General features: G+C 36.0%; 2 protein-coding genes across 5 annotated transcripts in view; one reads left to right on the top strand and one right to left on the bottom strand.

Moving 5' to 3' along the window:
• LOC138939615 (CD151 antigen) overlaps positions 1-24,328 on the top strand; it is a 132,353-nt gene extending 108,025 nt beyond the window's left edge. For 3 of the 4 annotated variants that reach the window (XM_070307567.1, XM_070307566.1, XM_070307568.1), the window contains 3 exons: positions 12,905-13,078; positions 20,741-20,902; positions 21,161-24,327. In XM_070307567.1, the coding sequence (XP_070163668.1) occupies positions 12,905-13,078; positions 20,741-20,902; positions 21,161-21,307 (483 nt within the window). In that variant the 3' untranslated portion in view covers positions 21,308-24,327. Of the gene's footprint in view, positions 1-12,904; positions 13,079-20,740; positions 20,903-21,160 lie in introns of all 4 variants that reach the window. The other variant, XM_070307569.1, reaches the window with a different exon arrangement.
• On the bottom strand, positions 23,462-26,946 carry LOC138939613 (transmembrane protein 237A). The gene is made up of 7 exons (XM_070307563.1): positions 26,675-26,946; positions 26,183-26,552; positions 25,523-25,862; positions 24,942-25,279; positions 24,716-24,834; positions 24,445-24,625; positions 23,462-24,331 (listed from the first exon to the last, which is right to left on the bottom strand). The coding sequence occupies exons 2-7, from the start codon at positions 26,396-26,398 to the stop codon at positions 24,152-24,154; spliced, it is 1,374 nt and encodes a 457-aa protein (XP_070163664.1). The 5' UTR covers positions 26,399-26,552; positions 26,675-26,946; the 3' UTR covers positions 23,462-24,151.
• Between the last annotated feature and the right edge of the window lie 4 nt (positions 26,947-26,950).

The following is a 26,950-nucleotide window of genomic DNA, read 5'->3' on the forward strand; positions in this document are numbered from 1 at the left end:
CTCGGGGACGCCGGGTTCTCTTTCTTTCTCTACATAAGTCGCTACTAACAATGCCCGATCTCCTCCTTTGAACCTTCCTTCGGGTAAAGGGAGTTGAAGCTCGCCTTTGACCTTACCCGTAGTCTACCACCTCCGACATTATCGCTCTCGGCCGACAAAGTCTTTCTCCGGGAGGAACCACCAACTCGTAGAACCAACCGTAGATTCTCGAGCGTACTCTTTTTAAGGCGGCTTAACTCGCGCTCGCTCGCACCCAAAGGGACGTTACTCTCATCGGAAATGCGGCCGCACGCGTGCACGCGAATACCCACGGGATCGTCGTGGCTTAACGGCGAACGTTAATGCGAACTTATACCATAAGGCGGAGATATATCGCGTCCATCGGGAATTTCTCTATTACGATGAGCGCCGTAATAGAGGAATTCCCATCTCGATATAACTTCGCTATGTTTACACGAGTGATTATTTAATACCGCATACGCGCGCAGCCGTCACCGTCTCCGAGGAATATCCGCGAGACCGCGAGGCGGCCCCCCTCTTTCGTTCGCATGCGGCTCGCATCGCCATGCGCGACGGGTTTGACAAATTGTCCATTCATGCATCGTCCCGCAATATTATTTTACGGTCGCGCCCCCACGGGCGGCAATAAACTTCCTCTTAAGGGTACAGCGCAGTAAATTTTCTTTAGAGGCTTATTAAATGATTTAAGGTTTTCCTTGGCGGCCCTTCCAACCCCCTCCCCGGAAGGAATATTACGTCTACGTAGGCTTTTGATCTCTGCATTATTTATGTTTATTTTTTTTTAGTATTCGTTATTTTTCATAAACTTAATAATTTTTGCGATAGGGAAAAATTTTTTTATCACCGGTAGTTATAACGGTTACTTACATCACGTGATAAGCCTACTCGGAGATATATTTAGCGGTCATTCTCTACCTTCTGTCCGCATTCCCCCTTCTCGAAGGGGCATTCTTCCCATTCTGGGTAATAAATCGACCTTAATCGGGAGTTTGCGGAGCGACCGTAATTGATAAACTCGCACTTTGGCTATATCTCCAACGATACCGACTGGATTATCTTTAATCCTGCCTAAATGATAGTTAAACACCGGTAACGAGCTTCGCCGATCGTTACTAACCGCAGTATTCACCGCCACGTGGTTCCCTTTGGAAATTATATTGCCACTTCTACGTGTATGCCAAGTTAATTCTAATATGTAAAATACTTTGCAAGAAATCATTTTCTATATACATTTAAATTAATATTTAAATTAGTAGTTAGCATATATATTTAAAAATTGGGAGTTTAGTAGTTTTATTTTATACTTAAAAAAAAGACTATTTATATTATTTTCATATATCTCTTCTTTTTTTTAAGAAAGCGATTTTATAAAATATCCAGCATATAAATAAGCTTTTTTATATTTATTAAGTCTAGGAAATGAAGCACTCGATGATCGTAGGACATAAATACTTTCGCTTCTCCTCTTCGACTATCTTTTGCGCATTAAATCGCTGTAAAGCAAGTACTAATACCATTATTGCCGACAGAAAGTTCCACGAAGTATGTATGGGAGCAATTGAATTATCCTTTATTCAATTTAATCGACCAGTTAAAGTCCTTTTACAACCGGTACGACCAATAAAACCCGCGATGTATACGCTTAAATCATGATGTACACGATCTTAATTGCGTAAGTGCCTGTCGAGGCGCGAAACAAATTATATTCTCTTATTTCCTGTATACTCATATCAAATTGCTCTTTAAACTTTTTTTACTTACTAATGTAGCAAACGATATCATCTTTGTAAACCGTATACAACTTTATAAAATAGAGATCTTTCTTAGTTATTTATTTATATCGAGATTTTACTGTCAACTAGTCTTTAATAACAGCTTTATTAAAGAAAGAATTATGTAACAAGAAGAAATAATACGATTCTCTGTACAAACGAGATATATTCGAGCAAAAAATTTTTCACTCGCGTACCCTCTTTCATCTGATCGACGCGCGCGTAATGCGCTTTCAACACATTCGATTCATCCATTCAAATAATTTTAAGAGTTAAACCACTTATAATAACCATCGCTAATCACCAGATAATTCCACTTAACCCCCATGCTTGCTTCCGAATCATTAGTCCGGCCTTAATTGCACGATTTCCTCCCTGAATCGGCTGTAAACTATGTTTTTTAATCCTTCTCCTTTACACGACATTATAACGATCGTAATCCTTTTATTATTTTCGCACATTATCAGAGGCTGCCAATGTGATAAATCGCCTGCGCCAGGGAGAGAGGCGATCGAGGTTTCGCTCTACATAGTGCGAAAGAAACGTTAAATCATCCGGTAATAACCGTCACTAATCACCGAGTAATATTACTACTTGCACGCCACTGCACCCTCGAATCACGACTCTATCCATCCGCTCGATCTTAATTGCATAAGACATTCCCGAGCGCATCTCGCGCGCGATCTGTCTGTGTGCTTCGTCCATCGAATGCCCGTAATTTGCGAACGTTGATCTCCTTTTATTTGTGATACGTATAAATAGCGAATCAACGTTACATTAGTCCCGGCAACGTGACATCGCAAAAACAGGGTATTAAATATTCATAAATTATCTCGACGATTCAACGAATATTGAATGCACGAGAAAGATCTCTTAAGATTCGCCTTGAAAAAAAGAGACACGGCACTAATTGGTACAAGTCAAGTGATACAGATCCTTTTTTTCTACTCGAATTACGCTCGAGGGTAGTAAAACACGTTTGAGATCGCAATCAAGATAAGAGGCGATCGATCTCTTGCCGGCGACTTTTTTTTTTGGGGGGGGGGGGGAGAGGGTGCGGGCTTCACGTCTAGATCTACGTTTTCGATTTTGCAGTCGCGAGAATGACGTGTCGCGGACGACGATGGAATCTCCCGAACAAAGCTTGACGCCTCGGACTGGTTTTGAACCAGTTTTAACATCTCCCGTGCGCTTCGATGCGAATGCTTCGGGCAAGACCGCATTACTTTCTAAGTATCCGACGCGCCGCAATCGCGGTGTTTGTGGCCAATTTATGCGGGAAGCGCAATAAGTACAATAAACCCGTCAGAGAGAGAGAGAGAGAGAGAGAGAGAGAGAAGACAAACGCGTCGGCTCGACAGGTCGACTCGCGCAGACCACAAAATGCTATTTCGCATGTTTATTGTCGGGACCGGATCGATAGTATACGTAAAATTACACGGAAGTTACATAATGACTGGCGCGGAGGCGTAACGAGAGAGAAACAATGCAGGTACACGTTTTCAAAAGTGCCATCGGTTAAAATTTTTTTTTTTTTTTTGTTTATTAGTAATTTAGTTTTAAAAAAAAAATCAAAGGAAATTTTGCATATATATAGATCATCTTTCTCGCATAAATATTTTTTCGTATTTCAATTTCGCATTTGCGATAGATTTTTTTTTTTTTTTTTTATTATTATTATTATTAATTGTTGCGGTGTTTGTTAAAGCGGACATAAAATAATTGCGTAAAGTGTCTTGTTTTTATTTTCTTAGTCATTATTTTAAATAATTGACAATATTTCGTGATCGACGACAAAATCCGAAGTACTTGGAACAGATTTTTCTTCATGAAAAGCACGTGGCAAAGCTCGTTAGAGTTATGATGGGACGTAAACGGAGATCCTCAAAGCATGATGGCGAGTACCTTGTTAAACGTGTCCACGTCGAAGAATAACGACCTGCTCGATTGCGAATCTTCAGATTACTCGCTGACGTACGTAAAGGTACTTTTCGTTTCCTATGGATGTATAATTAGGATTGTATTCCATTGTACATAGTGGGTCTAAAATTGAAAAAAAACATAGAAGTTAATTAATTTTTATTACAACAAAAGGTTAACGATCATTAAAATAAGTACATTAGTAGTACAAACTTTTCAGAGCAGAAAATAATTACAAAAGTGGTAACGATACCAATCTTTTGTAGACCCTTATATACTATATATATATATATATACCATATATATATATAATTTTAAGACAAAATATTTTTAATAAATAAAGAAGAAGCTGTGTCGGAATGATTTCACGTTATTACGATTAATTTGCATTCATAAAAAGATTTGTCGAGATATTTCAGTCACGTCTTATGAGTAACATATGTCAAGCATAAATATAATATAAATTCATTGTAAATTGAACTACAGGATGCACTTTCGAGCTGATAAATTTGCGCGACGAGCCGAGGGACGTACTTTAAAGTAGTTAAACTTATTCCTATAAAATTCAGTTTAAACGTATTCCTATAAAATTTCCCGTTCCGTCTATCCGTTTGAAGCCCTTCCTGCCCGTTATACGTGGCACACGGAGACGAACGTCCTCGGGTTATCCGGGACGAATTGCTCGTAAGATGACGGAGAACTGAGATGCTCGACGTCGTATCCTTTTTTTTTTTTTTTCCAGATACGGCAATCTTCGGCGGCAATAAAGATTCATTGAGGAACGTCGTCGTTGAGTTTAATGTCTTTATAATTGCGCGGTTTTCTCATCGCGCTTTCGAACGAAACGAGACACGATGATAATCGGCGCCTTCTTGTTTCTCCCGCGCGTAAAGCGTTACACTCGGGAAAACGAAAGGGAAGACGCCGCTCGCGAGATTGGTTTTTTTTTTTTTTTTTTTTTTTTTTTTTTTTTTTTTTTTTTAACCGTTAATTATGTCGACGGCGTGTTAGGAGCGGCTTTCATAATAGCTTAATAAAGTTTCGACGGTTTACTTGTTTTACGGCACGCTGGTCTTTAGCATTGCTCGCATATATTTCAGCTCGTCCCGTCACGATGTAAAATATTTAATAAGCGTGCTTACGATATCTCTTAATTGCTACTTGACATGGATGATATTCGCGAATATAATTTCATCTCTCATCTCGTATAATTATATATTACCCTTCCTTAACCACGAGCGCTTCATGTGCGATCAGCGAGAATCAGAATGTTTGCATAAAAGAACGAGTTTGAAATTTTAAGCAAATTTTCAACGATTAAGGCTTCTCGCTCTTAATTTACAGCATCGTTAATTTATGCCTTTTAATAGAGAAATAATGAATTAGAGCAGTATACCATGATTTTAGTACATTTCTATTCTGCTTGTAGAGAATTTCAAGAAATTAAATGTTGAATGGCCGCAGAATAAAACATTGTTGTCGCTTTCTTTATTAATATAATAAGTCTTTTAACTTTTAAATGTTTGACTTCTCTTCAGCACGAGCTTTATAAAAGAGATCCATGGGATTATTTCACATAGAGATTTTAACGCGTAATTTAACTTTTAATAATAAAACGTTGAGAGGCTGTATGTAATATAATAAGGGACATAAAAATAGATTATTATATTTTCGCGCATACCGTTCCTGAAATAACGTGCACAGATTGAAAATATCTTGCATGGTATTAGCCCTTATTGTTTCATCTTTACGCTCTCGCTCTCTTCAGAGATTCCGGCTTACGAAAGGAATAAAACGACCAGCTTCCTTGTCTTTCGAGGAGAATTCTCGATCTCCTTAGTTTCTACTCGAGATACTCGCGCTATTATTTTACGTATGTCTTTTCATTCGCTTGAAATTTTTGGATATTCTACAGTGTAACCTAGTCTTATCGAATACTTCAAGTTTCTTTATATTATTATTACTTTATATTCATTCTGTTTCATGTTTACATATTTTACGAGCATCTTCTAGACCCGAAATATAACGAACATGAGAGAGAATTGTCGGAAGGTTCGGGTTGTATCGTATCGAGAAATAAAATATAAAGAAGGAAATCATTTCGCAATTGCCGCGACACTTGCAAGGCTTGGGAATTCGTGCGGAAAATCGCTCCCGACAATCACGGTGAGATGAAAAATTATTCGTTTGCGTTTTTTCTCTTTTTTTTTTCCTCCCTTTTTCTCCTTGCATTTTCCCGGCGCACATTCGCGAATCACCAGCCATCGTCGCGAAAACGGACAATATCCTGCCTGATTGTAACTATACGACGAGAAACATAATTTCCGCCCTGCGGAAAAACTCGCATGTCGCACAATGGCGGAATAACGATTTCGCACCGTCCTTAATAAATGTTATCGGTGATCTTCGAGAGGGAAGTTTCTCTCGCGACGTTTTCTTCATTCTTTCCAACTCCCGCCTCTCTCATTCAGCATCGCCCTATTGTTTCGCGCGCCGCGCCTTTTATTCTGCTTATTTGGATACTCTCGCGAAGCATGCCAAGTCAGTCAACCCTTTTCCCAATTATATTTCCGACTCTCGAGTTGTTGAGTTGTGTAATTATCGCGAGGTAGCAGAGAGTCGCCCGTTGTTCAATTACAAGAGCAGTAACAACTTGCAAGCTACGTAAAATAAAACATTCCGCTTGTTTAAATACTAGTTGTTCGTGCATTGAGAGAGAAACTTTGAATCGTAACACAAGCGATATTTTCGTTAATGCCAATTGCCGGTCTTAACAATGCATGAAGATAATGAAAGAATCTACAATTTAAATGAAAAGTACAGGAGAAGGAAGAAAAAAGACATTCTATTAATTGCAACATTAAAACTACACCCCAATGTGCATTGTTATGGTAGAAATTAATGTCTTGTTGCGATATCGAATGAACTAATGAATATAACACTGAATTACGAATAAAATACAATGAATTCTCCGACGTCAACTTCATTATGCTTTTTACCGCATAAACTCATTGATTAATAAAATTCTGATATCGTCGAAACGAACAAGCTGTTAATTTTTCTTGAAACACAGAGAGAGAGAGAGAGAGAGAGAGCAAAAGACTTATAATAGCAGTCACTTTTAACATGCGCTTCTCTCCTTCCTTGATAATTATAAAATAACAACCTAGGTTGTTATTGGCGAAACTATCGGCAATCAACGCGAAAAGTCTTCACCGTTTATCCAGTCAATAGTCTGTATCTTCACTTTCCCCTCATTCATCATATACGCGGTTTTTTACTTAATGTCTTTATCTAATATCTCTATCAATGATCTCGCTTAATCCAAATTGAATGTCCAATTTATCACCATGTTATGACTGTTTTTTTTTTTTTTTTTTTTTTTTTAGATGTATACTATTTTTTAATAGATTCTTCCTTATGCATTATTGTTGATATTAGATATACTATCATCGTTCTTCTTTATATTTCGAAATGTACGTTTCGGCTAGTAACTTACGTAAGAGCTTAATTCACCGTAGCAGCGATAAACTATCGTCGATCCTCGGCGCAAGAAGGCCACTTCCCTTCTTGCCCGACAACCTTTCGCCTCGGCTTTCCCGTTGGCCCCTGCTCCCTTTCACCACCTATACACGAATGGCACCAGCGAATCATCTCATTAGCCGAGGCCTTATATGGGCGCTCAATTAAGATTTTTGCCGATGGTAGGCAGATAAATCCACGTAATGAACGCAAGATCCTATGGAGAAAAAAGGAAGACTTTATAGATACGCGGAGAAAGTTGAGTAGCGCATTTGTAGCCTATTCTTTCTTCTTCTTCTTTCTTCTTCTTCTTCTTCTTCTTCTTCTTCTTCTTCTTCTTCTTTCTTCTTTCTTCTTCTTCTTCTTCTTCTTCTTTTTTCTTCTTCTTCTTCTTCTTCTTTCTTCTTCTTCTTCTTCTTCTTTCTTCTTCTTCTTCTTCTTCTTCTTCTTTTTTTTTCCCCTTTTCCTCCCTCGATCGGCACAGATTCTGTATCAGCTGTAGAGTATTTCTATAGATAGGATACATTGCTTTAAAGTTCACATGTATAAAAGCACATTCATTCAAGACAGAGTTAGGTTTAATTACAGAGTGTTTCATGTAAAATGTGTAGATTAATCTAAGAATATCTTATTTAAAACATCTCCTTTCTTATAATTGTCACAACTTCATTCTAATTTTTTTGAATATATGAAAAAGAGATGATATTTTTTTTGACAGTAACAATGTAAAATATAAAAAAAGTTTCGAAATCCGTATAAATATTTTAATGAGAATAAATATTTTAATATATTTGTTAATAAACGTATTTATTATCGCATTTGCGAATAGTAACGTGCAATTATCTTTTGTTACAAGCTTCACCAGAGCATTAGTTATAATTGACATCTCTGATCAAATTTAGCAATCCCGTGTATATTCATAATCTGTCTTCCCCGTGCGATTCGCAATCCCGTGATTCCTCGTGTTTCCATCGCATACCCGTGTTAAGTCCAGGAACCATGACCGGCTTAAAATCCATTCTCAATGTCTCGTGACGGTAATCCGCAGACGAAGTTTATCGGGCTGCACTATACATTATACGATAGAATACACGAATGATTAAAAACATTAACCAAATTCATTACAAATCTCCAAATTAATATATCTTTAGTAATTAAAAAAAACTTATATTTTCGAGTTAATTTAAAAAAAAAAAAAAAAAAATTTTACTACTCAATATTTTACTCCCTTCCCCCCTCCCTCTCTCTCTCTCTCTCTTTTTTCATGCTTTACATTTCAAATTATAAAGATTATTTAATTTAGGCCTTTACGTAGCACATTACAATCATCCTCAAATAAAAATTCTCATAATGCGGAATTAAATAAAATATTATTTACTGCATTGAAAAAAAAAAAAAAAAATCAATGTTATCACTTTAGCCTGCGCTTTATTTCTTTTTTTCTATAGATCACTGTATCCGAGCTTGCCGGTGAATAAGCCTCGCTCTGTATTTTACAAGCTTCACTCTCGATAGTCTAAATTGCACGTTTTCCTAGCTACGTTAATCCCGCGACGAAAGCATCTATCTCTAACAATTATTCGAGAACGCGACACTAGTTTCCCTTCTCCCTGCCATGAAATCATCGCATGTGCGTGAATGTGTGTGTGTGTGTGTGTGTGTGTGTGTGTGTGTGTGTACGTATAGCCATATATATTGGAAAAGCAATTGGTATGTTTGATCTATCGTCGTCTCTCCCGTTCACTGTCAGCCTCCTCACCAATCTCAAACTGTCGATTCCTACCCTCTCTGTGTGTGTGTGTGTCGCGTTTCCGCCATAATATATATATATATACCCGGAGCGATTTATTGACTTAGAGGTACTAATATGTACGTATATATACTTAGGTAGTACATGTAGATACCAACCGATGTAGAGATGTCGCATCCTCCCTCTGTCTACGAATTCCGATGCACTCAGTTGGAGCGCGAAGGGCGAAGGGAGGAAGGGAAAGTGTTGCGATCTGTGTTCATGCTGTCTACTTTTTCCCCTCCCTTTCTTTCTCTTTCCTTCCGTGAATGACTGGAACGGATACTGACGGCTAATGGATCTATGAAGATGGAAGTCGACGAACGCTCGTCCTATGAGGATATCGCTTGTTTGCTCGTTGAGCATTTTAATATATTATGAATTATGCGTTATTGCGTCATCCGTCAAGGAACTTTGCGTTTTACTTCGCGTCTCGGCTGCCTGTTTGTGCGGGAAGCCCGATCGATCACCGCTCGCCGTCTTACTCTCGGTTTACTCTAATTTTGCTAGTATACGAAAGTTTAAAGGCTCGGATGTAATTACGAGATCGAAAGAATACATTGTTAATTAGCTTTAAAGATAAGCACGATTTTCCGCCAAATCGTCACTTATAGCACGTTCTGATTAGGGTTGCACGAGATACCAAGACAAGATTTTAAATTAATTATCAAGACAATACCAAAACAAATTATCAAGATTCTTGATCTTATGAAGAAGTCTTGGTTTTTAAAAAAAGTTATCTAATTGTTCCCGATCTCTGAACGAAGATTTTAATTAATATGGAAATAGGCGAGAAAGACAAAAAATTTTATTTATTGTTAGTAAATAAAAACATTTATAAATTTAAAAACTTTAAAAAATTTAAATTTGAAGAGTCTGCGCATCATTATCATTACATACTTTAATGTGACATAAAAATAGCGCAAATTAATTACTTTATATTACTTAATTTATAAAGTTTAATTTCAATACTTACGTTTAAAAATATATCTATCGCTTTTTGTTTTTCCGACAATATTTTATTTCTCATTGCTTTTAATCCAAATAAATCTTCATATGCTTTTTTATGATCTTTCTCCAAATGTTTTTATAATCCAGTAGTGTTACTATTTTTCATTTTTATTTCTTTAGCCACATTTTCTTTTTGACATAATAAACATACGCCGATTTTTTCATTGTTTCTTGTTTCATACTTAAAATAAGTTCTCTATGTGCATTGTTTAAATGCACTTACTTCCGAACTTTCATTATCACTTTCGGAAATGTTTGCATGTTCAGCGGAAGAACTTGGTTTAGTTTTTAGACTGCGTCTGCACAATCGAGACGTAAGCATACGCAGTAAAGAACAAACGAAAATCGTGCTCGGCGCTTTGGATAACAGAAGAAATCAGATATACTTACTATTTTCTGTTTTTTATCAAGCTGACAAATAATTTAGTGTTAAATAAAAACTGTTAATAAAAATCAAGGCAAGAAAAGACAAGACAAGATCTTTGATACAAAAATCCTCTCAAGACCAAGACAAGATTAAAATTTTCAAGACCAATACAATATTTTTGCGAATATTGTCTTGTCTTGGGTCTCGTGCAACCCTAGATGCGATGCATTTAATCTAGAAGCTATCTTTAAGTACGAAAGCGCACTCGTCATGCATGACGTCAAGTGTGTGTATATACAATAGGTATATAGTTTTAAATTCACGTAACGTATTTCTTTCGCGTATCGATATTATTCAACCGTCAACTTTTTGCGGTCTTGTGTACATGATGCGATTTGATATCTTCGATTGCGATCAGGTTTGCAATTTGCGACTTTATAATGTCGTGGGTAAACGATTCAGTTTAATCGTAAGAGTATCTCTTCTCTTCAAATTTTTTGAAACTTACATAGATTATGTATTCCGAGTGATAGAAATTGTATGTAATGTATTTGTTGCTTTCGTATAATTTTTTTCTATAATTACCTTTAGACCCAATGTAATTATAACGTGTGCATAACATTGCTATAATAAAATGCTTTAAAACAGAATATAATGCAATAACAATTGTATAATGTATAAAAGTCTCTTACAACTAGGTAGATATATTTCAAGAGAAAAGAAAACACGTTTTATTTATATACTTACTATTTTCTGTTTTTTATCAAGCTGACAAATAATTTAGTGTTAAATAAAAACTGTTAATAAAAATCAAGGCAAGAAAAGACAAGACAAGATCTTTGATACAAAAATCCTCTCAAGACCAAGACAAGATTAAAATTTTCAAGACCAATACAATATTTTTGCGAATATTGTCTTGTCTTGGGGCTCGTGCAACCCTAGTTCTGATTATATCATACATAATTGAAGACCTTACTTTCACACAAACTGTCTTAAGTTTTAAAGCTTTCCGTGATATAAAAAACACTTTAGGTCCACTTTCCAAGTATGATTTTAAGAAGGTTTAATTGTGTAAAGTGGAATATATTTTACATACAATACAGAGCGGAAAAGGCGTGCGAATGACATTAAAAGATTCATAAATATCCACACAGACACATTCTTTTCAAATATATCGATCATAAATTTTAACAAACTCATCAATCTTTCTGTTTGCATCAGTTACTATTTTCGCCACTAGGTGTATTAGGTACTTGTAAGTGCCTACGCCAAAGCATCGTTTACCCACTTCGCGCGATACAGCTTAATTCCTGGCGACATTGGGACTTGATCACAAATTAGCTGCTGCTGATGTAGCTTCTCTCATCTCCACTTCGCTTCCTCTCCTCCTCGCCGTTATATGTATCAGCCGATATTTCATCGATTTAATGCACGCTCTATTCCCAACCCACAACTCTGAGAAGTTAAACGCCGATGGCGCCATGTAGATGGCGTCATGAAATACAGAATTAATAACCATCGATATATTAACCGAGAAAAAAATATATTCTTCTGTTTTTTTTTTCGTTTTTTTTTTTTTTTTCGTTGTACACATTCTTCTGCGAACCTCAAGATCTTGCGAAAGTACGAACAAACGATAGTTAGTCACCGCGGTTTGAATATTCATTAGGGAAGGAGGATTGTCGAGGCGCGCGCGCGTCGTGCCTGGGTAAAGATTTATATTCATGAAAAGTCTAAAAAGCTTCGGTGAGCATTACGCAATTTTAATATAGTCGCTCGAAAAAAGAGAAGGAGAGCGATGACTCCGAGCGGCGGATTTGTTCCACAAATCCCGTATTAAATTAATGTGAGAGCGCACGGTGTTATATATAAAATTTTTGTTCGTTTCGGAATCAGCACTATCTCTATAATAGGTTTATTTCACGAAGGGAATATAGAGAGTACATTTTTTTTTTTACGCGAGACCGTACGCGCATTTTACGGTACGAAAAATTATACGTATGAGAGATATTTGTATTCACGAGCCGATAATTTCAATGACATAAAAGTTTACAGGAAAAATAACATTGAAGGGAAGCGAAAAATAAATACCGTTAATATACATATAACATGCGAAATCTCTCTGTGAAAATATAATGGTACATCTGACAGATTTCATCTCGAGTTATCATCTCAAAGAAGTCGCACGTTAAAAATCCTTCCTTCTCGAAGAAGGATATTTTTGGGTATAGAGAGACAAAACGAGAAGGCGCGTTACTTACCACGGAGAGAGATAGAGATAAGCCAGTTTTTATTAAAAGCTGTCCCCCATTTTTGCCGATGAAATTCATTCGATCGTCACATCTTTTATCAAAATTTCCATTCAATTAAACGCACATTTTGCTCTTTCATCGTTCATTCGTTCGTTAATCAAGATAAAAACATTACCAGAAAGAAAAACAAGAAAAACATGTTGTTTTAATCGATTCTAATTTTGCTTCTGCCTTTCTTCTGTCGACACAGTACGTCTTCGTGGTGATGGCGGTGCTCGTTCTGGAGGCCGGGGTCGGTGCATTGGCGCGACTCTACGAGGAACAAGTCGGCCCCGAATTGAGGATGAATTTGAATCGCACCTTCCTCGAAAACTATTCCGTGCGATCGCGGGAAACCGCGGCCATCGACCAGATGCAGAAAGAAGTAAGTGCGAGAGCCATCCAGAGGAATTTCTTATCCATTTCTCCAACGGTATACGGACCGTTTTGCGAACGGCAACCGCTGTCGAACAATTGCGAGCGAAATAAAACGCGCGCTCGTGTTCCAGATCCCATACAGCACCGAAAGATTGCAGAAATGTTGCAATGTAATATTACAGTAATGTTACGGTGCAATGTAATATTGAAATGCGTTGCTACAAATATGCAGAACGCTTTAAATTTGATAGATAAACTTTGAAAATATATAAAGACATCCAAGAGAAATAAGAAAAGAAGATTGTGAATTTACGCAATTACGAGTTTTTTCTCTCTTGGATGTCTTTATATATTCTCGAAGTTTATCTATTAAAATCGTGCATATTAAAAAATTATTATCAAATTTTTGGTTTTATATAAGAATGGAGACTATTTAACAATTTCCTGTTATCTAGTTAACATCGCTATTTTATAAATAATTTACAAGTTTAAGAAAATGGTAATGATTAAATAATTTAATTCATAAAAGAGTTAAAATTTTACTTATATAGATATTAGACTCTATTTTACATCTTAAGTAGACAATTAACGAATAATTTCAACTTTTTCGGATATTTATGTATCCGATTACTGAACACAATCAGTTCAATATCTGAATTCCCTGTGTTGGGATTGTATCACATAAGTTAAACTGATAAAAATAGTTATATCTTCAATCTCATTAGCCGCTCTTTGCAAGCTTTATGTTAATCATCGTGACTGAAACTTAAATGCGGGATAGATAACGCAACGCGCGCCGCCTAGCGGTAAACAAACGAACTAGCGATTACCGAAAACTGTTTTTTGTAATGTTTTTTGAAATGTTGCTGTAACATTCTCATGAAATATTACAATTATATGTTTCAATAATGTCTCAACAATATTACATTGCAACTTGCAAGATTGTAATATTACTGCAATGTAATTGCAATGTTCTGTGCTGTATGGGATAGTGCGCAAACGGCGCTCTACCGATATCAGTTTCCGATCATTATCATTTTTATATTCCTGACCCTGTTATATTCGAGCTCAGAATAATACTTTCGATGGCGTTTCGTGTCGCAATGCGCTACTATAGAAATACGCAATATGATACGCCGTTGAATGTTTGCTGAAAACGTTTCGTATGGCTCGTCAATGCGTAATACGATCGTCGTCGACAAATAGAGGGTGTTCTAGAATCAGCAAGTGTTCTTTTAATCACAGAGATTCTCAGAGTTGAAATTCTTCAATAATTTTATTTCTCTTATGTAGAAAAAAGATATGATTTGATTTATAATTTAAATTAGTATTCCCGTAATTTTTTTTTTTTTTCCGATAATTCTTTCAGCGCATCGTAGATCTTTGCACATTTCCTTGATTGAAAACGAACGACCACACCCGTAATTCATCTCGAAATTATTCGACGTTAATTAACGAATGCTCTAGTCGTCCACATTGCTCAATGGCGGCTTTTGTGCTCGGGATATCACGCGGCAGCACTCTTATTTATGTTCTCGTCGGCGATAGCACTCTCCGACTCCTTTTCTCTTACGACGATCTTGCAATAATAAATTATCGTTATCACATCGCGGAACACTCTTTCCGCCCATTCGCCATAAATTGATTAGCACTACAGTGAATTCGCATTTTCGTCCCATACTTTCGTGAAATGTCTTAGCTTCATGCGGCTTCATTTCCCGAATGTATTTATGCATCTCGTAAAGATCTTTCGAACGTAGATTTATGCTCAGATTGAAATCGTTATAATCATACGGATCAAGTTGCCCGTTATATTAGGGGGATTAAGTTGACAGCTCGCAGCTATGAGACTTAAGCCAACCGAGCGCATATATGCGAATGGCTTATATAAAGGCCTGTATATATATATATATGGGCCATTTCGAGGGAATGTTTCCGTCGAAATTAATCGTATCTGCCGCCTAAATCCGTTTTATGTCGAGCGCAATATCTTGATTTCGGATCGGACTTGTAAGCACACGTGATGCGATCCACGGCGCCGATAATGGACCCGGGAGTTAAGTCGATCTCCCGCCACGCCATTGACCTGATAAATCGAGCCCCTCTTCTCCCTCCGGCTATTTCATCCGTCTGCCATAGATCCCATTTGGTCGCCCGAGGATTTTCGTTTCCATTTCTTCGGCGCCGGCTCACAGTGTTCGCGCAGCACCCTTAAACCCTCGTCCATCGAAATTGGCGTGAGAACGTCGGGCAAGTGGAAGAAATTCGGAATCCGCGTTTTATTTATACACGGTGGGTTGGGGGGGGTGGGGGCGGCGGCGGGGGGGGGGGAAGATATATCTCTATACGTGTACAAGCATTTCATTTCGTTCGGGAAATCGAGTTTTACCGCGACGGAGCGCTTGTCGAGAATTTTTAAGGCTGTTTCGCAAACGGAAATAAATATCCCGCGTACGCGCACGTGCTACACGTGAATACACTCACGCGAAAGTCTTCCGATGCATCTTTTATTTGGTCTTTAAGAAAGAGATTTATTGTATATTTGTTCCTTCATTGTTATTTCCTCCTCTTCTCTCTCTCTCTCTCTTTTTTTTTTTTTTTTTTTTTTTTTTTTTTTTTTTTTAATTTCAACTTACTCATCATCGAAAATAAAGTCGCGAATGCAATTCATTTTTTGCCTCAAAATTCTCTTTTTTCGAGTTTTCTATGCCAATATATTTAGAATGTTCCAAAACGTCGAAAAATCATATTCCTAAAAAATGTCTGTATGTGTATGTATGTATGGGTGTATGTACGCAATATATTGTACAATCTCTAACTTCCGCAATTTTTGAGATATCGGGTTAAATTTCTTTTTTCTTTTTTTTTTTTACACGGATAGAGTGTCATTCAAGGATGGTTAGTATTGAATTTGGTGAGAATCGATGAAAAGGTTCATTTTTTTTTATAAAATTTTTAATTTTTTCAGAAATGTCTATATACATTGTAACTTTCGCAAATTTTGAGATATCAGGTTAAATTTTTTTAGACGGATAAAGTATTGTTAAAGGATGGTTGCTACTGAACTCGGTGAGTATCGGTGAAAGGGTTTATTTTTTATAAAATTTTGAATTTTTTGAGAAATGTCTGTATACATTCTGTCATACAGTCTGTATACGCTGTAACATTCAGAAAATTTGAGATATCGGATTAAATTTTTTTACATGTATAACCTATAACGATTATATAAAAATAAAAAAGTGTGTAAATTAGAAAATAGCATATTGCTTCTTTGTCTTTTTATTTCGTTCACAAAACTTCCTCTATGAGGAAGCAAAAATTTAAAAAAACTGCATACTTAAAGCAGCTTAAGCTTTGTAAAATAAAATGATGAGGAAGCAATCTGCAAGTTTCTAATTTGCACAACTCTATTTGTTGATACATCATATTATTTTATTATTCTTAAATAAAGTAAATATGACGTAAATAAGTGCACGTGTAAACGCGCTTTTTTTCCTCACGGTTTCTTTAATCTCCGCTCCCCTCTTCCTTCTCGTACTTTCTCTCTCTGTATCTGTATAATTAAAAGAACTAATCGGGGCATCCGTTTTATAGGATGATTAATAAAATTGATGGCGGTTATATAGTTGCGGCAACAAATGTTGCTATACCGCAGATGTATTCTCCAGTTTATAGAGATTTCGAGTATCTCTGAAATTTTAAAGAAAAATCATTTATTTATACCAAAGTTGTATCGCTCATAAGAGGATCTTTGGTTCTAAAACTGGAGCAACATTGAATCAAAAAGTGTGAAGCTATACATTTGTAGTCAATCCGCGCCTTTAACGCGTCTCGAAGAATGGGATGTCGAATTTATACGCGCGCTCGGAAAGTATCACGTCTTATAAGTTAGCGGAACAAAATGAGCAGAATCAATTCTAATTAATATTTTTATTTGTTGCTTATTTGTTGCTAAAAAGTTGCTAAAAAGAAAAAAATTTGTTGCTCTCTAAGTTTAAAAAAAAAAAATGATGTTCCGCTAAAGGAAGATTAAGTTAGCGGGACAATATATATACAGCAACAAAATTGTATATAACAATCATATAAGAATGTGTTGCTAATTTTTGTTGCTCTAGATATATACAAGTTTCAAATTCGTTGCTTGCAAAATAAGTACAAATAATGTCAAAAAAAATTTGTTGCTCGCTTAAATTTGATACTGATATATTGTCTGAATTCGTTGCCCTCGAAATATGCAAGGTTCCGAGTTTGTTGCTTGCAAAATAATTATAAATAATGCTGGAAAGCCGCACAGCTTGCAAACTTACTCATTTATACTTATTTTGCAAACAACAAATTTGGAATTTGTATATTTCAAGAGCAACAAATTCAGACAATATATCAATATATTAAATTTAAGCGAGCAACAAGTTATTTTCTGTTAGTTTACTCTTGTAACTTTGCACGCTGTGCGGCTTTCCGGCATTATTTCAGGGTTGGGAAAGTTACTTTATAAAAGTAACTCGTTACCGTTACTCGTTACTAATTTTAAAAAGTAACTCGTTACCGTTACAGTTACTAAAAAGTAACGAGTCGTTACAATTTCCGTTACTTTTTTACAATACAAACTAATAAATTATTTTGCATAAGAAAAACTTTTAAAAAATTGTAAGCAAGATTTCATTCAAGGTTTATTACAAAATAAATGATTAAATTTTATCGAAATTCTTTATTAATTTTTAATAAAATTTGTTGCTCCATAGTATCATCATTTAAATGCCCTCTTTGTGGTGTTAATACAGAGCCACCGATGCTAAACATTCTTTCTACAGATGCACTGCTTGGTAGAGATGTATTATATTTAATAAAAAGTTTTTTAAGTTTTGGATAGTCGTTTAACATTTCTATATTACAATTATTTGATTTTAAAAACCGTTGCAATTCTTCTTGTTCAGATTCATTTTGCACCGTTTTTTGCTCAAAAATGAAAAAATCATCGTGATCGTCAGATTTTCCAGCTTTTGAAGAATTTTCAGTTGATCGGATTCCCAATAAATCCTCCAAGTAATTTTCAGCACGTTTTCTTTTTTCTCCGGTTAACCAGTTTAACTTAAATTTTGGATGTAAACATGCTGCTATTATTAATTCTTTTGTTTCAAATATTGTAAGAAATTTAAAATCAAATATAGTAAATTAAGCGACATTGTTTGTTTTATTGAAATTAATACTTTTGAATCAATAGTTTAAAATAAAATAATATTTTTCAATTAAATCCTTATTTAAAATTAAATAACATATGTATTAATCAAATTAATAAGTTACCTTTTATTTAAACCTTGCTGAATAGCTTCAACTAATGAATGGCAATCTATAAGGTCAGATTTATTGAGATTTTATAATTTTCGTTGCAAGGTACTTAGAACTAGTAGTAAATGAGAGCTCTGCTTTTCCGAAAAGATAAAGCTCTCATTGGATATCGCGTGTCGCGTCATCGCACTGGTCTGCAAGAGCCATAAGTTGATCAATCACATTCAAACATTTTTACAACATAATAAGAATGCTAATTGGTCGATTTGCTTACGGCTTTACGGTTAAGATAAAAATTTTATCACGCACAATAGCAAGAATAATATCTTAAATAAATCAAAAAATTTGAAAAAAGTAACGATAAAAGTAACTGTTAGATTCGTTACTCGTTACCGAAAAATGTAACGAACTTACTTTTTCCGTTACAAATAAAATTTGTAACGCCATTACCGTTACAGTTACCGAAAAAAAGTAACTGTAACGGTAACGGCGTTACAAGTAACGCGTTACTTCCCAACCCTGCATTATTTATACTTATTTTGCAAGCAACGAATTTGAAACTTGTATATTTCGAGGGCAACAAAAATTAGCAACACATTCTTATATGATTGTTATATACAATTTTGTTGCTGTATATATATTGTCCCGCTAGCTTAATCTTCCTTTAGCGGAACATCATTTTTTTTTTTTAAACTTACAGAGCAACAAATTTTTTTCTTTTTAGCAACTTTTTAGCAACAAATAAAAATATTAATTAGAATTGATTCTGCTGATTTCGTTCAGCTAACTTATAAGACGTGAAAGAATCCGAATGGAGACGAGATTGACCGTAGCGCCTGCATGTATAAAGGATCTGTAGAAATGTTTATCGCAACTAATAGTTCCGGCGCGCGATGAATCCCGCGGGATTACGTGCCCGCATTAAAGTTACCATTTAACATGCTGCCGCCGGAACACGTTTCTCACCTCCATTAATCTGCCTCTCTCCATTCTTCCTCAGCCCCCTTCTTCTCTCAATGATTCCCTGTTGTATAACGTGTTCCGCTATCGTTATTATCGTGCGCCATTATCGTTGTTATCGTCGCCATCATCGTCTCATTCCCCTTTCTGCCTTATCCTTGTATACTTTATTACAGCACAGGTCACGGAGAACGGAATTGGAGAATGAGAAAGATGAGCTTATTACTAACAACAAGTTAATGCAGTTTAAGAGCGCGATACTTATACTCTGTGTGATTCTCGATAAAAAGTTATCTATTATCAACATCATGTCGGAAGATATGATGTTATTTATGTTTCATACTTGGAATAAAATTGTATATTTATATATTTTTCTAAAAAGGAAAATATCTAAAGTAGACAAAAGCGTTAAACGCAACGCAGGTTGGTGAAACTTGGCAGGATGATTTATTTTGGTTTTAGAATTGTATTGAAGAAAGAATTTTCATTGGCACTTGTCTGACAGTTCCAAATTGACCCGAGATAGCAGCTTCCTCTCGGAGATTTGAAAATCAATACATTTTTATGAAATAAGACAAATAGAGAACTTGGATCTCGATTACGAAAGAGCAGGCACCTTCCCAAAGAAACGTTTGAAGCTTTTTAAGTCTCAGATGAGATGACGCCACTCTACTCGTGTCAAATATCATCTGTTTGTTCTGTTTTACACAAAGAAAGAAGAATTGGAGATGATTGACGAGTACATCTGCGCATGCAAAACAGAAAGACGAACTGTTGAATGCTATGCCCATATTGCCTGTTTAGTTTGATACTTTACTTATGCTTGCCATCTTGATCACATCATACTTCCAGCTGTCTCATTTTCTTTCTCCCTTTTTCAAAGAAGCAACATCACTATCCGATACAGAGTTTATTGAAGAAGAACTAAAAAAAACAATTGAAAGAGTTGATCGAATGTGAAGTTGACATCTTCCCCAATAATGCATTTGATCGGAATGATGAAAAGGAGGATAATAAGAACGAGTGCCAATAAAAATTCTTATTTCAACGATTCTACAACTAAAACGAATCATCTTGCCAAGATTCATCAACCTACATCGTGTTTAACACTTTTGTTTACTTTAAACATACTCCTTTAAGAAATTGGAATAATTTTTGAGAATTATTAGAAAATTAAAATAATTTTTGAATAAAATTTGATAGTTCGAAAAATTTTAAATTTTGAATTTATTTTTAAATGATATAAAAGTTTTATTCGTAAAAGCTTTTGATTATTAAACCTTTTCTTGAAATTTCTTTGATATTAAGGTAGCTGAAAGAAAAATTACACTTTCATAAAGGAAATGAGAGAGGCATGGAAACTATTTGTTTGATTTCCTTCACGTTTTCATATTGCAGAAAACATTATTATTGAAATTTGCAGTTCAAATGCTGCGGTGCCTTGAGATTTGAGGACTGGATCTTGAGCGAGTGGCACAAGGACGAGGAGGTCCTTAGGAACGGTAGCGTCGTACCTGACAGCTGCTGCAAGACACCGACGTTACTTTGCGGGAAAAGGGATCATCCCTCCAATATTCAATACACGGTACGTCTGCCGCGACTTCGCGAACTTCTTTGGCTTTCCTCGACTGATTATCAGATACGATATTAGCCTGAACCGAATATACCGCGCGTTCGATATACTCCCTTGGAAGTGGAATTGTAACTTCGAATGTATGGCATTTTAACTTACGAGTTGGCATAATTTCGGGATAAATATATCGCGTTGCGGAAATTGAGTTTTCGCCTAAACGAAACAGCTTTATATCCGCGAATCGCTGATAAATCTAACTTTTTGATCTAGGGCTGCATTTACAAGTTCCTGGAAACGACGAAGGACCACCTGATAATCCTTGGCGCCGTCGGGCTCGGCTTGTCGGTCCTCGAGCTCTTCGGCATCGTTCTTGGCTCCTGCCTCTACATAAAGCTCAGACACGACTTCGATGACTGAGAATTGCTTCATTGCCCCGAGGGCAATAATAACGGCCAGTCGTGGTGCAGATACATGCAGAACAACTCGGAGACCATTTGATCGTCGGAGTAGGGGCGGGAGGATGCCATTACAGCCGCGGGAACGTTCGGATGAAAGGGAACCGTCCTCGACGACGGACCCTCATTTGCGACTCCCTCCCCCCCCCTCCCCCCCCCTATACCCTCAATAAGGTATCAATAACTGAAACTCGAGATAGCGAATGAGAAGAAACGATGCCGTTTTAAATTCGTCTAACTTCTCGCGATTTAGCGAAATGAACAATTGGAGGAAGAAGTGAAAGTTCAAAGGTAAAAAAAGAGATTGTGTAAAGAGATTGATCCAATGTCTTGGATCACAATCTAATAAGAGATAAAGATACTTTTCTCGTCGTTGAATACGATTGTGCGCCGAAGTATAGTTTAAAATTCGCGCATTGTCGACGATTTAAATTAGTCTCTCGAAAGATAATCGGCCATTACGAAATACAAGGAAACGGAGAACCTGATATACGGGGTGCGGCATTTATATTGAGACACCTAAATATCTAAAAAATAAAGCAAGATAGAAAGAAATGTTTCAGACAAAAGTTGTTCGGTTCTAAAGGGGGGTACACGAGATGGTGCCATTAGTTTGATCTTGGGTGGGGGCGCTTCGGAGATTTCAATGTCAATCTTGTTTTTTTTTAATGGAAACATCCCAATTTTTTTTATATAAATCGATTCCTTGCAATATACTGCATGAAAAGTTATAGGGATATGATGGCCAAAAGTTTAATAGTTTACGAGATATTTTATACTTTATTTTATTACTTTACTTCGACATAATTTTACATAAACTATGAAATATCTCATAAAATTATTTATTTTGCAATAATGTTATCTTAATATTTTAAGCTCAAAAAATGAGAGACATCAATTGGTGTGAAGAAAATAAAACAAGATTGACATTGAAATCTCCGAAGCGCCTCCACCCAAGCTCAAACTAACGGCACCATCTTACGATCCCCTTAGAACCGAACAACTTTTGTCTGAAACATTTCTTTCTATCTTGCTTTATTTTTTAGATATTTAGGTATCTCAATATAAATGCCCCACCCCTGTATGTATCATGCAGACGACTTGTAAAGTCAATCGATTTTATTCTTGTTTTCCATGTATTTTGTAATGGTATCTACTTTATTGTACAATTTCGAAATTTCTATCAGCCCGGAGAGCAATATCGATAAATTTAAAGTTGGCGTTAGTGTTTTCTAAAGCAGTGTTTTTACGCAAGAAATTACAAAGACGTAAACAATTTTGATAAACGAGCATTTGCGAACAGACGATACGTGCACGCTGGACCAGTAAAATTATCTCGACAATTGTTCGCAATCGAGACTGCGTAACTCACGACTTGCCCAATCGTAATTCTTGTTACCAATGAGATGTTTGAATATATTTTCCGTAGTATTTTCTCCCGGATGAGGATATACGAACTTGGATCCTTTTTTTATAACCGTCAGTTGTGACGTTAAATGTACAATCTTTAAAAAAAAAAATCTTCAAACGTAATATAATATTTTTCAAGGTCGGTGAATCTTCGCGAAAGCGCCGACTTCGTATACTGCCACATATTGCAAATTTGCACAATATTTAATCGCGATCTATTAAAAACCGATTAGAACGCATTGCAATAGAAGCCGTGACGAAGAAGAAATTCTTCTGCTTAAAGGAAAAATCGATATGACCATCTGACTTTTTCCGCGCAACAATAAGATCTGATTCAGTCGAGTAATGTCAATTTTCCTGCGATCGGATCGCGCGTCATCGAGTTCAGTTACATCTCTTCTTTTTGTCTCTCGCGCGTCGATGGATAAATAATCGGATAATCATCCGTTGTAAACTCGATGATGGATCGCGATTCGTATCTCCGACAGTGAAGACAAGTCTAAAATCGACTTATACATCGGATAGAACTGTAAACAGTGCCTTGATGATATTGTTAAGCTCAGAGATATTTTAGAATATGCGTATAAAAAAAAATAAAGAAAAGAGCGTCGTGGCGATGTAAATTGTTAAAGAAGAATCAGAAAAAAGAAAAAAAAACAAACAAAGAAAAGGAAGAGAGACTTTAGAGTAATGTAATAAATTTCATACAAACGGCATGTATATATTTATCTGTTGCTTCGCAAATGAGTACAAGCCTTTGCACATTATTTATAATAAACGCTTCCTTTCTCGTATATACAACGGAAACGCGCCGCTCGAATCCGCAATCGCAGGCTACGGAAATTTCTGAAAATCTATGACGACTGTCATCTCGCGCGCGGCTCTCTCTCTCTCTCTATCGTGTCTCGTTGCAAATTTTGATATACAAATTATTTGGCAGCCAATCATCGACAATTATACATCCTTGCAATTGCGGATTCCACCGAGATCGCGCGCTCGAGAAAGTCCAAACATATTTTACTACCGTATCTCATTACGTCATATGTTATTTTAATCTTAAAAAAATATATATATATATATATATATTATTGTCTTCTTTGCTATTATGTATACATGTATTATCAATTAGCATCTAGAAGAACTTTATACATATTGTACATATCAAACGCTATTCTGTTACGAATAAATGTTTAAATCGTATCTCTTTTCCAAGATTTTGTACCGATGTTCTGCATCCGGATCGATTCGGTAAGTACAACATGATCGAATAATAAATAAATAATTATTTTTTAAAAGATATATTTCAATATTATACGACAATTAATCTGTGTATATAATAGCGAAAGAACTTTGTACACGTTTGTTTCGTTTAATAGCGGAAATCGTTTTTCGAACGTCATCTAGGAGATTCCGCGTCGCTCGCATACTGTTCCATCGATTCAAGATGCATCAATAGCATATTATCTCGCGTTCCAAGAGCAACGAATAACCAAGCGAAAACTGCGAGAAGATCTTTCGACATTGTTATCTTTTGCCAGCCCTGTAATTCTTCAAGTAAAGTTTCTTGCGCTGTATTCTGGAAAATTATTATACATATAGATTTATAGATAATAAAATTATTATACACAAATTAAGAATTTTTTATAGGCAATTTTGTGCTAGTTAATTAAATCGTCGCAATATTCTTACATTTGACCACATGGTTTCATTGATATTGCGATAATGCATTAGAGCTAATTGATCGTCGATCTTTAACATAGCTTGGTGAAAGCTAAACGTTAGTAGATAAAGCGGAATAGCGATCGCGGTTTTCGCATGATCCATATAGATTTCACGTAAGTGATCCATATCAAGTCGCGCCAAATCGAATCTGAAATCGTAAATATTTCCTCTAAAATTAGCGATACCTAGACACGAACGTTAAAATATAAGCAAAATGTTTTTTTAGCATCGAGCATACTTATCGAAGATGGAGATGACACAGAGAGCGATTAAAAAGGAAAATATATTTGTATAAACTTCGGAGAAAAATGAATATTTCGATATGAATTCCATCGAAGTGTTGAAAAAGATGTGAATCTGCAAATCGACAAAAAGCACGGATATTTGAAGCGAACGTAAATATACAGGTATACATATATACATGTATATCGCGATTTGCATTAGATAAAAAGAAAGTACTTTACCGTAATGAAATGCAAAAGTGCCATTCCGCCCAAAAGACCCTGATAAACGAGTCCCGTGCACCTCCAAAATTTCTGGGCAGTGATTGCCACTTTTATGAGGGTATGCATTTCAGTTTCCGCGGAATCACGATCCTTTCTATCCCCTGTTGCACGTGGCGTATCATTTCTCAAAGCACGTCTCGATCCGTCAATTTTCACAGCGCTAAAGCCACTCCTGCCTTGAATATAAATTGTGTCCGTAGTCAATTCCGGAAGCGGCACTGGTTCCTCATACTTTGTACGTACATTTTCCTGAGCTTTCTTCAAAATTTCCGTGATAGGTACTTCATGCTCGTCCGCTTGCGTAGAAAATTATTAATTTTAAATTTCACTGTTGCATGGCAAATATTAAGATTTTTATAGCGCATTAATACGGATGTCAGATACATTTTTTTTTTTTAAACTAATATATTTATTCCCCTCTTTATTTACTGTGTCGGATTTCTCTTTAAAATTCGTGAATTCTTAACAAAATGGAATTTTCTCAATTTTTTGAATTAATCTATAATTTTTGTTTGCAAGATATAAAATAATATATTTACCTCGGGAAACAATCTTTTTTCTTTTTCGCGATTTATCAGTGAAATTATCTTCTCCGCTGTAATGTTTTATAGAAGATCCGGTGTCGGTTCGATCATGATCGCGATCTGTCGTGCGAGGCTGCTCTCTAAATTTTCGTCTTTCGATCCGTTTACTGCGTTTCCTCCTTCTTCCTTTAAGAGATCCCAATGTAATTCTTTCTTCGCTCTCGCGAATGTCAGAATAACGCGCTTTTCCATGAACATGTCCCTCAGTTCTACGAGACTTAACATCACTCTTAACATCTGGCGACTCGGAGATAGTTTCTGTATCTTCGGTGTTGTCTTGGTTCCCAAAAAAACTCTGAGATGTTGAATGGAGAATTCAATGGCAATGCATTTTTTTTTTTTTATTTACGCAAATACACCTGATATTTTTCAATTTGCATAGTTCAAATAAAATGCCAACTAGAGATTCACCAAATTGAATCAATGCAACGTTATGTCGCTGTATTGCGAGAGCAAAAAACATATTGCCAATGTGAATCCGGAATTAATAATTTATTAATTTTTAATGAAATTATTATAATGGATATAATTTATAATTATATTGTGCTTAAAATTAAAATTGACTATGAAGGCATTACAAGATTTTAAAATTTTAGCTTCATAAATAATACAAACTGTTTTGATATTCCGGCCGGATTCTTCTGAGCTGGTCCATCGTTTCTGTGACGGTGTACTGCCGCGTTTCACGTAACTGTCAACATTTTCCACAGCGTGAACGGAAGCATCGTCCTCGCTGTCATTCTGCTTGAGCGATTCATCGATCGTCGTAGATCTTCGTCTACGCGAAGCACCATTTCCGTGTATCATTTTAGATCCCGATGCATCACTCATTCAGCTGTCTTCCTATCGATTCGCCATCATTTCGTAATCAATTTCACACATAAGTCCTTCAAATTTTCTTCGTAAAGTATTTGCATAATACTTATTGTGTGTTGATTGTATTGTAAATCACACCACTGTCCTTGCTGCTCCGCCATATTTGTCGCTTGTATACATATATATATATATATATATATATATATATATATATATATATATATATATATATATATTCCTTTTTAAATCTTATATATGAATAACACATAAATGACAATCACATCAATTTACTTCGCATCTTCTGCTTCTTCTTTGTTTTTACTTGGCCTGGATTAATCATATAATAAGCGGCAGGTCAAAATAAGCCGACCATCAACAGATAGACTTTGCATCTCAATGGCTGTATTCAGCGGAAAAACATGTTTAAAACAATTTAACTCTTAGCTAAACGTTGCGCGACTGTCTGGGCCGTCCAGGATTCTGTCACGAGACATCCATAGTAACGCTTTGTTGTGCTTACAAAGCTCTGTGGAGACCAGCTCGAGAAATCAATGCAGCAAATGAAAA

Source organism: Polyergus mexicanus, unplaced genomic scaffold (genome assembly GCF_030449975.1).
Source record: "Polyergus mexicanus isolate NDT 795.1 unplaced genomic scaffold, iyPolMexi1.0 SCAF_14, whole genome shotgun sequence".
NCBI lineage: Eukaryota > Metazoa > Arthropoda > Insecta > Hymenoptera > Formicidae > Polyergus > Polyergus mexicanus.

Excerpts from the sequence above, each read along its gene's own strand:
- LOC138939613 (XM_070307563.1), bottom strand. The coding sequence starts at position 26,398 with ATGAGTGATGCATCGGGATCTAAAATGATACACGGAAATGGTGCTTCG. Across the intron at positions 25,863-26,182 it reads CCGGCCGGAATATCAAAACA|AGTTTTTTTGGGAACCAAGA; the intron begins GTTTGTATTATT and ends TCAACATCTCAG. Across the intron at positions 24,626-24,715 it reads GTCATCTCCATCTTCGATAA|ATTCGATTTGGCGCGACTTG; the intron begins GTATGCTCGATG and ends TTACGATTTCAG.